The 15,229-nt window shown below is 40.1% G+C and overlaps 2 protein-coding genes and 1 non-coding gene across 3 annotated transcripts; 2 read left to right on the forward strand and 1 right to left on the reverse strand.

Annotated features, from left to right (window-relative positions):
- Nucleotides 1–1,720: 1,720 nt before the first annotated feature.
- psma5 (proteasome 20S subunit alpha 5) lies at nt 1,721–5,323 on the reverse strand. Its single transcript, XM_034134959.1, has 10 exons — nt 5,214–5,323; nt 4,864–4,914; nt 4,270–4,336; nt 4,017–4,143; nt 3,386–3,453; nt 3,190–3,297; nt 2,861–2,919; nt 2,650–2,752; nt 2,329–2,415; nt 1,721–2,121 (listed from the first exon to the last, which is right to left on the reverse strand). The coding sequence occupies exons 2-10, from the start codon at nt 4,890–4,892 to the stop codon at nt 2,044–2,046; spliced, it is 726 nt and encodes a 241-aa protein (XP_033990850.1). The 5' UTR covers nt 4,893–4,914; nt 5,214–5,323; the 3' UTR covers nt 1,721–2,043.
- A 370-nt stretch (nt 5,324–5,693) lies between these two features.
- On the forward strand, nt 5,694–5,765 carry trnae-uuc. The gene has a single exon. It is a non-coding gene; the product is annotated as a tRNA-Glu (tRNA).
- An 878-nt stretch (nt 5,766–6,643) lies between these two features.
- On the forward strand, nt 6,644–14,928 carry LOC117486495 (matrix remodeling-associated protein 8-like). Its single transcript, XM_034134960.1, has 12 exons — nt 6,644–6,886; nt 7,546–7,572; nt 7,665–7,970; nt 8,792–8,893; nt 8,972–9,105; nt 9,214–9,393; nt 10,375–10,516; nt 13,717–13,875; nt 13,960–13,984; nt 14,065–14,159; nt 14,240–14,311; nt 14,401–14,928. The coding sequence occupies exons 1-12, from the start codon at nt 6,835–6,837 to the stop codon at nt 14,421–14,423; spliced, it is 1,317 nt and encodes a 438-aa protein (XP_033990851.1). The 5' UTR covers nt 6,644–6,834; the 3' UTR covers nt 14,424–14,928.
- Nucleotides 14,929–15,229: the final 301 nt, after the last annotated feature.

The raw sequence follows: 15,229 nt of genomic DNA on the forward strand, positions 1-15,229 counted from the left end.
TAGTTAACCCTTCTCTTGCGTTAGGTCATACCCCCCTTCCCATGCTATTTTCGGTCTAAATTGACCGGTGTGTTTTGCACAGTGATATCTCTGGAACCCCTTATCCAATGTTGATGGTTGACATCTCATTTGAACAGTCAAAGCAAGGGATGACAGACAGAATGACACCAGGGGTGAATTTCATATTATTTTTGGCAGTAAGTTCAAAGATAGTGCTTATTTTACATTACTGTATATTATAAAAATGCTTGCCCTGTAGGCTGTGTTTACTGGAGATGGAAATGCTTTAGTTAGTGTTGTAGCTGAGATTCTTCCCGTTCCAATGATGTATGGGATGTATTGATTTGATACAAGCAAGCCAGTGTTTCATGTCATGGTCCGGACCCACCGGTGGGCCCATCAAGTTCAGCATTCACTGTGATGAATATAAAATAAGACACTGATACTGTTTTCCTCAATGAACATTTATTGAAAGAGAAATATACCATATCAGAACGTGTGTGTGTGTGTGTGTGTGTGTGTGTGTGCGTGCGTGTGTTCACGCACATAGTTGGCAATGCAAAATTGTGGAATATCACCTCAGGCTCCTCTCCCTCAGGGGCTTCTATCTCAGGGGCCTCTCCCTGGTCTGTTGTAGGCTCATAGTCTGGATCGCTGTTGTCTTCCATTTCTGAGACATCTTCCTCTATCTCCTCTTCATCTGGTTCAATCTCCTCTTCATCTGGTTCAAAAAATGTGTCCAGAGCCCCTCGTACAGAAAATCGCCTAATCGGTCGCCTGCTCATTGTGTCAATGAGTCAAATGTGAGCAAGGCACAAATATAACTGCTTGAGAGACAGTAAGGGAGGCGCATTTAGTGCGAGAAAGTGAGAGGTTTGTGGTTCTCGAGGGGCACAGAGCTCGCACCTGTGAGAAGGTATGATACATTGTATCATACAGCACGAGAAAGGGAGAGGTTCCCCGTAACGTGTGTGTAGATGTTTTCCATCTGCAGGATGAACATAATACACTCATACCCATTCATTTTCTATGGCGGTCAATTCTGACCGAAAACATCAAGGGTGTTTCACTGTTGAATAAGTCACTCAAAATGCAATGCAAGTGGTGATCAAGTGTATATGTTCAGAGGCCTAGTGTGGAGGATAACATAAGGTATTGAGGCAATTGGATGAAAAACACAATATTTATGATTAAAACAAAAGTCATTCGGTCACTTTTGACCCAAAACGCAAAAGGCAAATTCATTACTTCAACTTCAAACTAGTTTTTATTGTATCCGTTAGTGGGTTTCATTTATTTTAGAATAATCAATTAACGTAAAAGTTTTCAGAGGATAAATACACATGATCGTCCAAAAAGGAAAATGAAGGAGCTAGTGAAAGATACCAAAATTAAAGAAAAGATTACTTCATCAACTCATATATTTTCTTTTTAACTTTTAATGGAGGCCATTTTTCACTTTCTTAATATCGTGATGGGACACCATGGGAGAGCGATATGGGTAATTTACACTTACGTGAGCTTCTTAAACCCCTACACATTTTTTTTGCTGAAAATAACCGATTTAAAAAGCTTTTTTGTTAGTAAACAAACTTCCAGAACTCACTGTTGCAACCAAATACCTGTTTATGTTAACTGTAATGTGATGTTTTACAAAGAACAATACTTAGTCGAGAGGATCCATGACATAAAAACAAGAACACAAAAAGAGTCAGACAACTTTCTGAATACAACAGTTTTATTGTACTGATTCGTAACAAAAACATACCCGCCCCCCCCCCCCACACCCCGCCATAACTGTTTCCCTGCCGCTCAGTTGTAAGCGCTGGTCAGACTGCTGTACAGAGTTGTTCAGATACTGAGAGACAAGTTAATTAGCACGTTACAAAGAGAAACTTCTTATGCAATCCAAAAATAATCTGAATGCAGTAAGGAGAATGTGCTGATGGAAAGTTGTGGTTGTGTTGTGACATTCAGCCCAGGTGTTCCTCTCCTCTCCTCTCCTGCCCAGATCTCCAACCAGGACTTTCAAGTGTTTCTGCTCTAGATATCCTTGATAACATCTTCCAGCTCCTCTTTGGAAAACATGTGGAAGGTCTTCCCGGGCTCTACTATTGCGAGCTACAGGAGAGACACAGAAAAAAAGCCTGCATTAAAACCTCAGGATTAACACACTCACTGTCCTCTACAAACTTAGCACTGCTCAGCATTTCATTTTTCAAACAAAACAATTATTGAAATGGGCATTGGTAATGTGGTTTCAACTTTTAAGCACCATGTCAAATTAAAATCAATTGTTAAGAACTTAGAGAGAAATTAAGAACTGACCTCAATGTTGGTGGCGTTGAGCTTCTCCTCCATCACCTGCTTCAGAATAGTGAGGGATGACTTGATGGCGTCTTTCAATGTCATGGACTGTCAGTTGGCCAGGGAGAGAGGGACAAACAGAAAAGATACAACCCATCAATACTGGTGATTTACATTTAATTAATTTCCTTTTAAACAACTTGTGCCTGTATGAAATTCTGAAAAGTTCTATATTTCAAAAAAAAAAAAAATGTTTAGGCAATTTACTAAGTCACCCAGAAGAAAGAAGTATATCAAAATAATATTTATGCTGTCTCAACATAAAAAAGCATTGGTCAGTACCTTGTGGTAGATCTCTTGCAGAGAGCTCTGTGCTCCTTCAGACGCTGAGCCGATGGCCCGAGCATCGCACTGCACAAAGGTTCCTGATGGGTCCATGTGGTACCTTCATTCATAAACAAATAACAGTTAAGAATCTGTGAAGTAACAACTAAAAGTGACCATGTTTCTGCTGAGTCTAAAGCAAAATGCACAAATAGTAATGTATACGTACAGCTGGGGTCCTTTCTCATCAAATCCTCCGAACAGAAGTGCTACGCCGAATGGTCGACTCTGTAGATGATGGCATAGAGATACAGAGCAGAGAGAAAAGAACACGTTACGCTTGTGTACTAGAATACCACCAAACATTAAGCCGTAGAAAAACAAAACATAATTGGATTAAAGTTTGAGTAGATGAGAATTTTCACACAAAAAAATAGCGCAATAGGTTAACTCTTGTTACTTTAAGTTTATGACCACTATTTATTATGCCTGCAAAGTTTTAAATATAACATATTGTTTAAATAGTTTGCCTCCATGATTTGTAAATGTGTGACTGACCATGGCACCGGGATCAGCGTCCTCCTCTCCGAACTGCAGCGCCAGGTTGGACACAGCCTGAGTCACACTCTCCACTGTCATCGTCTCATTGTAAGTGAACCAGTGGTTCTGTGGAAGAAGATATACACGGATTATTTCATAGTTAAAACACAAAGTCAGTAAACTGCTTATAGTTCAGTGTGCTTGGCCGTCATACCTGTGTTTCCACTCTTGCTTTGTCAATAAGAGTCTTGGCATCAGCTATCAAGCCACTCATGGCACAACCTTTTAGGAAGAAAGAAAGAAAAATGAATGAACTTCCAGTCCTGTTTATCTTTAAGCCTAAAGCAATCAATATGATCAAACACGGAGAAATGTAACATTATTCCGTTTTCTAAGGGAATAACGTTATGCAAAATAAAAGATGCGTTACCTGAACATAAGGCAATAATCAAACAAAAGATGCACATTGTATTTAAAGCATCAATATTTTGTAAATGTTTGCATTGTTTGGATCTCACAAACATATTCGTAAAAAAATTATGTTTTAATACAAAGTGCAAATCTGTGGTTTGACTTAGTTTTATTTTAGTCCATTTAAAATGTGCCCCAACCTTTTAGAGCTCATTCCACTATGTAACATGCATAGCATTTCAAATGTATTAAACACACTATAAAATGTCAGTATAATTGAAAGTAGAGAGATTGTTAGCCCAACATGGCTGCTTGTCTACTTCATGATTATAGTGAAGAGCAAATGACAGTCTGACGTTAACATGCAGTACACTCAGGCAGTTCACTCAGCATTCAGGTCTGAGGTTTAGTAAATCTGTGTCTGACTGTCTTACCGATGTGAGTATCAATCTCCACAATCTTTTCAATGCTGTTGGGCTCCATGAGCGGAGAGGTGATCCTCTTCTCCACAGCCAGACACACCCCCTCTGATGTCTGGATACCAATGGCTGTAGAGCCCAACTGGGAAAGCAAGGCAGACCAGACACATAGGATTGTTGGATGTGACATTTGTTTTCAAGTTAAGTACCAATATCACACAGAAAAAGTATATAAGCCACCTAAAGTGATTCAGCATGCAATACTCACCTTTATGGCTTCTATGGCATATTCAACCTGGAACAATCTTCCTTCAGGAGAGAATGTGTTCACACCTCTGTAAGACAGATATAAATTAACATTTGTAATATTGTTATAATTAGTATTATTAATAATAATGGTTATCAGTTCGACATTGGTAGAAACCAACTTGCGCTGCCAACAAAGACACATACCGTTATTTAGCATTATGTTGTGGTTAGTGTTTAAAGGCTCCATTGCTGAAGATTAAGCGTTAAAGTTGCCCATCTTGACTATAATAATGTTTAACACAGCCTTTGAATCTTAATTGGGATTTACTGGTTGAATAAAATGTTTTTTTTTTAAAGAAATGCTATACCGAAAGTGAAAGAGAACTTGTTGCGAAGTGACTAGCTAGCTGCTAAGGTTAGCTCACTACCTGCAACAAACAGCTACCTCGTTAAAGCAAGTGGATGAAAAATAAGCATGTCCAGATTTCCTGGTGCACTACACATCAACAATTGCCTGCCAAAACATCTCTTAGCAGAATTATGCTCTCATAAGTTTCCTTGTTCACACGGATAAGCGCTCAATTAATGACAAAGCAGTTTGTGTTGCACCTACCTGTCATACTCCGATCTTGTCAAAAACATGGTTCAATGTTTAGCACAGGACCTGCAAAAAGAGAAGAGGGTACTATGTGAGAGTCCAGCAATATAAAAAGTAGTGATAAAAGGTCAGGACAATTCCTTGCTCCGAGTTTGCCGTGACACCGGGTGATAGCTAGCCTAAAGTTAGCTACGATACCGAGCAAGCATGCTAGCTAACTGACGCAGCTAATCACTCAAACTGCGCAGAAACTGCTTATTTAAGTCTAACCTCGATTTGCGGAGATTATAATAACATTTAAAATAACATATATTGACAATTTAGCGACATCCTTTTAAATAAGTGCACTTGTTAGACTAATTTACCTCCAGTAACAAACCCTTGAATGAGTTCGCTTGTTTCAGGGGAAGCGTCTGAGGTGTAACATCCAAACGCGCCGGATGTCAACAAATCTGAAACGAAAGTTCCGCGTGTGCAACGCTATCTCTGAATATCCTTGGTAATCACAACATGAGGTTAAATATCCGCTTTTCAGCTAGAAGTCGAGGGTATATTGTCTGATATACAATAAGTTGATACCGATATTAAATAAAACATGTGATCAATTTACATTTTACAAAATAGGGCACGTTATAACAACCTCACCACTGCCCTTAATATAAACGGAGATTTAAAAAGTATGGTCTTGTTTTTTCTCTTGAAATGAATCTAGAGCAGAATTAAATAATCAACAGAAAATCTGAATGAACGCTTACTATTGATACAAGCCATATCATGATATTATTGGTTGTTGTCGTTATACTGGGTAATTTTTTGAAGTACACGTCCTTCTCTCTATGCACCAGTCCCATATGGTCTAGCGGTTAGGATTCCTGGTTTTCACCCAGGCGGCCCGGGTTCGACTCCCGGTATGGGAACTACTATTTTAAGGGAAGAACAACTCGAACATTGAAAAAAGTCAACTCTTCATCGAAATACGGTCAATTCTAATGTAGATTCAGTAAGTAGTCTACTGTTTCCACCGCCAACATTCCTTATCTAATTGATGCAGAAATATATGGAGGACGGAACATGACAGAAGTATAAATAAATAATAATAAATTCATAAATAAATGTATGAAAAAATAAACAAGCAAATAAATAAATACAGGAATACATTAATATACGAATACATAAATGTAGAAATACATGTGGAAATAAATACAGTTCTGTCCTCAATAGTAATACACCTTGCAATATTGTTACAAGCACCCTTCGATGATATACAGTACCTGTGTAGTCATAGCATAACATCAGCCACTAAGGGTCGTCTTTGAGCTGAACAAGGCGGTGAAAACTCTACAGTCTATTGTGGATTAAGTGGGACAAGAGCTACTTAACTAGAGAAACAGGCTTACTATTGCGATATACACTGAATGTGATATGAAGGACTAAAAAAGGGCCTATATTAGTTTATTTGTGGTGAGGATTGATTTACTGATGACGATTTGTCCAGCACTATTATTATTATTAAAGAGATCAAGCATGGGTGAAATAAATTAAATACTTTAATAGCCCAGTATATATTAATAATAACAAATGATTATCATTATTATAATAACGAATTATTATTATTATTATTACAAAATGCAAAGAACTGACAATTTACAATAACTAAGTATTTTCTGGCATTATTTGAAGTTCTTGCTCATAAATCTAGACTACATGTTTGAGTTACTTTTGTAAATTAAATTCTGTGAGGCGAGGGGATGTACATGCAGGCCAGTGTCGGGTTTCATTTCCCGGGTGGGATCAGTTGAGTTTGGTCTTGTTTTGGTTCTGTGTGGAAGTCTAAACGCGGTGCTGTCTGGTTCTTGTTCAAACACTGAAATCTGGTCAAGCCCTGCTGCTGCTGCGGATGGATACAGGTTGCATGTTTTCTTACCCTCAGGCTCGCCTGCCAGGTGCACATCCTTAACATTTCTCTACACCATTACAGCAGTCAACATGAAGCCCGAGAGGGAGGACATCATTTTTCAGGCTCTCCTCTTGATCCACAGTAAGTAGACTAGAGTTTGGAGATTGTAGCATTGTTTTACATATGTCCCAGCTCTGTGTGCATCCAAGAGTAGGCATTCTAAACTTGTCGTTATTGTTTTTAAATGGTTGCTAGTACTTGAATGGATTACATTTAAAGTGTTCTGTTTTTTTCCCATATTTTCTTCCAAGCTGCATATTTAAAGACTTTGAAATCACCAAGCTTATTTTAAGTGTTAGAAAACACATCATTGGCTGACCTTTCGAAACAGAATATTTTGAGTATTTTGAGATTAATATGAAAGCCAGCCCTGACCTGATGATTTCCTTCTGTCCACCTCCTGCTTCAAGCACATTCCTGTCAGATGAGTTTTACTGACTCGGGGTCCTAAAACACTTTTAGTCTACTGCACATTATAATCATAAGCTTCAAGAGTGCTTTGAACTATTGTTTTCAATAAGGTATATTTCAGTTTTTTTAAGCCTCAGTTGATTGACACTTGATATCATGCACAGACCCTGAATGATTTCATTAATTGAACCAACTTGAGTTGAGTCTGCATTAAGAAAGCCTTTCAACATGCAAGAGTTTTACATTTTAAGTTAACACAATATGCAGTGGCAGTCTGGCAGCGTCTGTTTAAGTAATTTGTACGTTCACTACCTCTGTTTCTATTTCAGTCCCTGTTGCCTGCCTCTTCACTGCAGGTATGTTTTTCTGTGTGTGCAGTTGAGATTCATATAATGCATTTGTATTCAGGGACTTAGTGTGTAAACTCCCCCCCCCCCCCACTCTCTAGTGTCAGGTCAGTCTGGCAGCAGCAGCAGTGTGGTGGTGGCAGGGTACAATGTGAGCGCCCCCGCTGGGTCCAAAGTGCTGCTACAGTGTGTGAGCGGCCGCATGGTGTGGACCAGAGACCAGCTAAAGGACAGGCAGAGGGTGGTGCACTGGGACATGTACCGGGCCCGGCCAGACTACGCCATGGAGAGGGTGCTGGACATGTACTCTGCGGGGGAACAGAGGATCTACAACTCCTACAACCAGGGCCGGGTGGGCCTCAGCCACAGAGCCTTCAGAGATGGGAACTTCTCCCTGGTCATCAAAGGTCACTCTCTTTCACTCTCATGTCTGTAGCTGCTGGTGAATTGGTCTCATCATGTGACGGTCATTATTACTTTGTCGGTCTGATTCATTTCAGCTCAACTTTCATGTCACAAGTCATTTACAGTATATCACACATTTTCACAGCTGCTCTCTTAAGTGGACTAAATACACCTAGATTTAGGGTCAATGTACACTTACCCTCAAGTCTGCCATCAATTTAGGTTCAAACCAGTAGGGAAAAAGTGAAATGCTAGAAAATAATTATTTAGACATGTTATTCATATTTGACCATAAAATGGTCTTAATTTATGTATTTGTTTGTTAAAGTTACATTTCCCAATAGAGAAATAAGTCAGTTAAGTTTTCAGCAGAAGTTGTTAATCAGATCCTGATGCATCCCATCTCAGGAGATTTGTAGTTGGAAATCTTGTCTTAGTTTGGAATCTTGTCTTACATAACACTCATTTTACAAAAACAATTGTTTATTTCTGTGTGGTTAGCAGAGGTGGTCTTTGTGTCATAAAACATGTGGCTGAAACCTGCTGTTTTTGAAAATTGCACTCAAATGCTTGAGGGAACATTGCAATGTCCACACACAACAAAACTGAGTTGCTTCCAAACAGAAATGGTTTAGTGATTATTTTCTTAACATCTGTGCTTGCTTCTTGTATGTCTGCCATTTATTTTCAAGCAGCTGAAAGAGAAATTGGATGCAATGCAAAGCATACAAGATTCATGAACTCATGAACTACAGAATGGTGTTTTCTAGTATTTTACAGTAAGTGAATACGTAACAAATATTTTGGATTTTTGCATCCATAGACGTGACGATGAATGACAGAGGTCTGTACTCCTGCAACCTCCATCATCTCTACTGCCACCTGTACGAGACAATCATGGTGCAGCTTAACGTCACCAAATCACGTGAGTATCACACAGCACTTCAATCTTCAATGCTGCAGACTCAAAGCTGACTGAGTTTGTCTTTTGTTGCACATAAAGGTCGTAAAGAGCAGCGTTTCTGGGATGGACACAAGGCGGTGTATGTGGTGCTGCTCGGCAATACCGTGGTGCTGCCGTGCATCAACCGCCGTAATGTGTGGACAGACTGGAGCCATGAGGAGGAGGACCAGCAGGTGAGTGAAGTGCATGAGTTTGTTTGTATCAGTCTCAGTCTCGATTTACTTTTAATATAAAGGGATTATGTGGTATTTCGTAAAATATGTAACCTCTGTGGCCTCCAGGTGGTCCACTGGGACCGTCAGTCCCCAGGGGTCCGCCACGACCGGGCCAACCGCCTGGTGGATCTGTACGCCTCTGGAGAGCAGCGCAACTACGGACCGCTATTCCTCCAGAGGAAGATGAACATCAGCAGTCAGGCATTCTCAGAGGGAGACTTTTCCCTTTCCATAACTAATCTGCAGGTGTGTAAAAGGAGAGTTTTTAACAGTAAACACAGGAGCCCTTTAGTTTCAGTACATACAGTAAAGAAATATCATATGGCAAGAGGTACACTTCCCACTGGAGTAGTGTTACTGTGTGTGTGTCCGTGTGTGTGGATGTAAACAGTGTTTCACAACACATGGAACCTCCATTAGTAATTCAGCTCTTAACAACTCTGTTGGGAAAATGAGGTTGGCAGTAACAGTACGTTGAGCAACTACATACATTCTTTAAGACAATAACAACAGCAACATACCGAACAATTCAAGATATGCCCAAAAGTACTTCCCAACAGTCCACTTTGTGTCGTTTGTAATTATAGCAAACAAAGAAAAGTTGACAGTCACGTCTTTGGATTGTCAGGGTCCTGGTGTCTTCTGATATTGCTCATAAATCAGAACATGGGCCCACACTGTGGACGAGACCAGCTTTCCAGTCAGCTTCAGGCAACACTCAGCTGACTGTCACACCACGCCTGTTGTTGTTTCATGTTTGAAGACATAAAGTATGTATAATTAGCTCTTATGTAACACAAACCCCTTTACCCTGGCAAGACAGCAATAGATCATTTCTTAGCTTTTATGGATACAATTAAATAGTGATTGCTTAACTCAATGATGAGCACATTTGTAAACCATGTTTGTCACAACACAGGCACAGACACCCAATGCCCCTTTAGATGCTGGCAATGGCAAGAACTTTTCCAGGATGCTGTGTGTGAAAAGCTGCATGAAAACGTTCACGTACTTGAATTGTTTTTCAGATTTAAATATGATTACATAATATTATTATTATATAATTATATATAATCAGATTTGATAGAATAATTCTGATTGTGTGCACATCCAAAACAATCTATTCTGGTGTTGTTGTTGATAACATTTGGATCATATATTATTTTATATGAAGGCACATTCAGTATAATATGTGTGTATGTGTTTTTGTCTATGTGTATTCAACAGCCCACAGACCAGGGCATGTATTCCTGCCATCTCCACCACCATTACTGCGGTCTGCACGAGAGAAGAGAGTTTCAGGTCACAGTGGAAGCACCGGTGATTCAGGCCACCCTGCCAGCCAAAGCACTACCCAGTGAAGACAAAGGTAACACACACACACACACACACACACACACACACACACACACACACACACACCACACACACACACACACACACACACACACACACACACACACACACACACACACACACACACACACACACACACACACACACACACACACACACACACACACACACACACACACACACACACACACACACACACACAGACACACACATAGAAGTTCCTAAATCGAGGGGATGTTTTATGACTTAGTGGATGTGAACTATCATGTGTACAATTAGGATAAAGAAACACATCTGTTCTTTCCCTCACTTCCCCCTCTGTGCTTTCTCGTTTTGTCCGCATTTATCCTTGCTATGTTTCGTCCCAGCCTCAGACTCTCCGCGGAGTAAAGAAACATTAGAGGAGAAGGGGGAGAAAAGCCCTCTCTTCTGAACTCTTCTGTTTGTTTCATGAGAGATTTCCGTCTTGCAATGTCAGCTTGTCTGACGCCAGGCCCCTGAAACCACTCACACTCCCTCATCGCCTTGCACCTTCTTCTCACCCCTGCTCTCCACTTTTTCATTATTATACTGCAACTCAACAGACATCTTTTATTGCATTTCTCTCGCTGCTCAGAGTGGTTTGTTTCTTCCATTATCCATTTTCCTTCCTGCTTGTTCCTTTCTGAATTGTTAAGTTCCCATTTCTCTGTGCTTGGACCTGCCGTTCTCTGAGTGCGTTTCAGAAAGAAGAAAGGAAAGAGAGAAGAAGAGAGGATTGGCGCGTTGGCATGCCAGCTTCTTACCTCAAATTCTTGCAGAATGAGAGAGTTTTTTTGTGTGTCTGTGTTCTGGGAAAATCATTGAGAGGGGTTTAGAAATGAAATGAGAAATGCCTGTGGTGAAGTCCATCTGTGTGTGTGTGTGTGTGTGTGTGTGTGTGTGTGTGTGTGTGTGTGTGTGTGTGTGTGTGTGTGTGTGTGTGTGTGTGTGTGTGTGTGTGTGTGTGTGTGTGTGTGTGTGTGTGTGTGTGTGTGTGTGTGTGCGATAGCGTGCCAACTCTGATCTCATTTCGGTGGAATCTCTCGGACACAGTGTAAAGACTGTATCTGAAGGTCTACCCACACAATTAATCCTTCACTTACTCCCGAGCTGTAATGATGCAGTCATTCTATTGGTTAAAAACAAGATGCATACATGATTTATCTCCAGTGTAAGAGTGTGTTCACAGTTTCTTTACTTAAGTCTACTTCAGTATTCTATCTTCTTATCTGCTCCTGGTTGCTCTCTCTGACTGTCTGCTGCCTTGTTGGCTTTGGCTCAGTTTCACTCTTCCCTCTGTCCAGCTTCGAGGATCCCACATGCTCAGCTTGTTTATTTTCATCCCGCTTCTTTCACTCACTCTTTTTCATTCACTCTTTTTCATTCATCTCTTTTCTCACTATCTTTTCACCTTTCTTTATTAATAAAAATAACTGTTTTCTGTAGTTTTTGGACCAGAACAAGAAGTTTGACTCATCTGGGCGGCAGCTGGCAACCCAAACAGAGTGAGAGGGATGAGGTTTTTGAGATAGATGGAGCTACACAAAGAGAGACTGAAGGACACTTTGTTGATGAAATAGTGGAGAGGAGATGTAGGTCACCCCTCCCTCCCTCCCTCCCTCACTCCCATCAGAGTTATTTGTCTGTGGAGATTGAGCAAGGAGTAGACAGGGCAACAAGTCCAAACACAAACACACATGTTCACATCCGAGCACGGGTCAGCATCTAATGGCTTTAAACCAAACAAAAGGATCAGGGGATTTGTAGTGTTAATGAAAATGTTGTTTTCATGTACTTGGCCGAACAGCCGTGTATAAAGCGTGTTAAGTTTGTGTTTTTGGGATCAAGGTCTTTTCTAGCTTAATTTTTCAAAGCAAACCTCTGGAGAAACATCTTGCTGTCCGTTTCCGCCCCCTTGGCTCTCCTCTGTTCCACTCTGCTCTGTCCTTCCTTCACTCCTCTTCCTCTCCTCTATTTTCTGTGTTTTACTGCCAGGAAAAGTAAATCACAGCATGACTTTCTGTCTGGATCTCATTTTGGCTTAAATGTGTCGAGTCTGAGGTCCACAGCTGCTTTTTGCCTTGCAGTTTTTTCAATAAAGCAAAATGAAAGCAGCCCCCTAAACCCCCAACCCCATCATGCATCTCAACACTCAGCAGTAACGCACATATCACCTATCACAAAGGTTACGTGGCATCACACACACTCACACACATGCAGCCTCAGCACACAGTGAAATGTTTCTTTGTTGGGCTTGAAATCTCCTAGCATTACATGTAGTGTGCCACTGCAAACACACATTCAACTCAAACCGAATATTCCCTTGGGAAAAAAAGTCAAGATTAATTTAAGTTCAACAGTCCAGTCTTTTGGTGTGCAGAAAAGAGGTTATGATTACTAAACAGCTATTTATTTAATACATCAAAAATAATCGCAATATCTTCCTTAAATTATTTCCTTGAATATATTACATTACATTACATGTCATTTGTTAGACGCTTTTATCCAAAGCGACTTACATACATTGAGTATTGTGGACAATCCCCACAGGAGCAATTTGGGGTGAAGTGTCTTGCCCAGGGACACAACGACATGCTGACTGCAGTGGGACTCGAACTTGCTATCCCCTGATTCGAAGTCTATCACACTATTCACTGAGCCACAGCCTCCCCTATAGCCACCATATAATACTTATTTAGCCCTGTAGTAATCCACTATATCACAGAAACGTACTTATTCACATCATTGCTAGCTTCTATGTGCGGCTATACTTCTTAGCACTGGAGCTAAACATGAGCATGCTAACATTATCTGATTAGCTCTCAATAAACAAGTATCTTACACCTGATGCTAGATCAAGGGATGATGACCAAAGTCGTTTCAGTTCATCCAAAGGAGGATATGAATGTGTCCCAAATGTTATGACAACCCATCGAAAAGATGTTGAGACATTTTAACTCCAACGCTAAAGCATTATGGTTGTTCTTGAGGAAATTGAGAGTAATTAGAAATGTATCAATAGGGCCATCTTGACCATCTTGACATAAGATGGTAACTGTTGTGACTGTAAAAGATAATTGAAAGGTAAATGGAAGGTCTGTGTTACTCATTTATGTTCTATGTAAAGTCTGGTGTTGTTTATACCATTTGTAAACCCTAAATGGTGACTGTTGTGATCTCTGCACTACTCAGACACCACTAAGGCTGAATCACCGCGAGTCATCAATGTTATCCTGCCCAACCAGAGACACCACTTTCTGATGCCGCTGGGCTACGTCCTCACCTCCTTCCTGCTCCTGGCCTTCGTTGTACTCATCATCATCCTCATCACACGCAGACGTAAAACCAAAGGTATGACTTGCTGTATCTTAGTCAGACTGTAGATTTACATTGAAATAACATTTCTAAATCTCATCTTATCTTCTTTGGTTTCAGAGTTTTACCCTCAACCATCTATGAGGTGAGAACACAGAAAACACACTCGCATAATGACTGTCTTACCATTTAACACACTCAATTGTCTATATCATACTGTGATAGGTCAAGCAGAAGTGAGAGCAGCTCAGAAGAGTTTGAGATGGACATTGCTGATGGCAATGTGAGCAGTCTGGAGCCTGAAGGAGAGAAAAGACTTGGTAAGGATTAAGGAAAGATGAAGAAAGCGGCTTTTGCCTGGTGTGTGTGTGTGTTTTGACTTTCTCCTGTGTGATTTTAGACTTCAAGAACAACCTGCTGAAAGAGAAGGTCCACACTAGCACTCAGCCTAAAGTCATTGATCTTGACAAAGGTAACACAAAATCAAAGTCAGATCAGTGAAAAACAAATGTCTCATTTTCAATCTTCCTTAACTTTGAACTTTCCTATACTTCTTTGCAGAGATGCAGAAATTCTCTAAGTGAGGAAGAGACAAATAGATGGCGAAACTTGAGTCACTGGCTGGTCCAGGAAGCTGCACTCCCAACTAAACACATCCACGTGCCTTATGTCCAGGCAAAGACAGCAGGAGACACAATGTTGTGGAATGTAGAAAAATCAGTTTTTTAAAAACACCACATTGAGGCCTTTTGTTGTTTTAATGGTAAGTATTAGAGACCAAGGAAAATGTGTTACGTTTCTTTCATTTTACTTGATCAAGTCTGGACTTGGACCGTTGGCGCTACCTAGAGGGGACTTTTTAACAGTGCCGTGTTAAAGTAGCAATGTGTGTGCAGCGCACGTTAACCCTTAGATGCACAAGTGGGTCTTTTTTGACCCGGTGAGGTGGTTTTCTTGAAGTATCTTTGTAATCACATTTTTTTTTATCATTTCATATTCCAGCTATTCCTCAAAAAACATGTTTTGGATATCATGCCATTCAAAAAATGTATTTACATTTTAAGAAATTGTAGTTTTTGTATTACTAGCCCAAGCTTCCATAAGTGGGTCAAAAATTACCCGCATGCATTTTCTATGGAATCCTATGGGAAACGTTTTTTTTCAAAATGTAAAAAGAATGTCTAAAATTATAAATAGTGAAAAATTAAATATAAAATATTTCTAATGTGAACCAAAATATAATACTAAATATTATACAAGTGATTTTTCTTAACCAAAATGGCATAAAAACACATATTATTCTAATACGGGTCCTTTTTGACCCACTTATGGAAGAGTGTGGTCCAGTCACTCGTGCATCTAAGGGTTAAATAAAGTTTTCATTGAGTAC

This window comes from Trematomus bernacchii, unplaced genomic scaffold (assembly GCF_902827165.1).
Source record: "Trematomus bernacchii unplaced genomic scaffold, fTreBer1.1, whole genome shotgun sequence".
Taxonomy (NCBI): domain Eukaryota; kingdom Metazoa; phylum Chordata; class Actinopteri; order Perciformes; family Nototheniidae; genus Trematomus; species Trematomus bernacchii.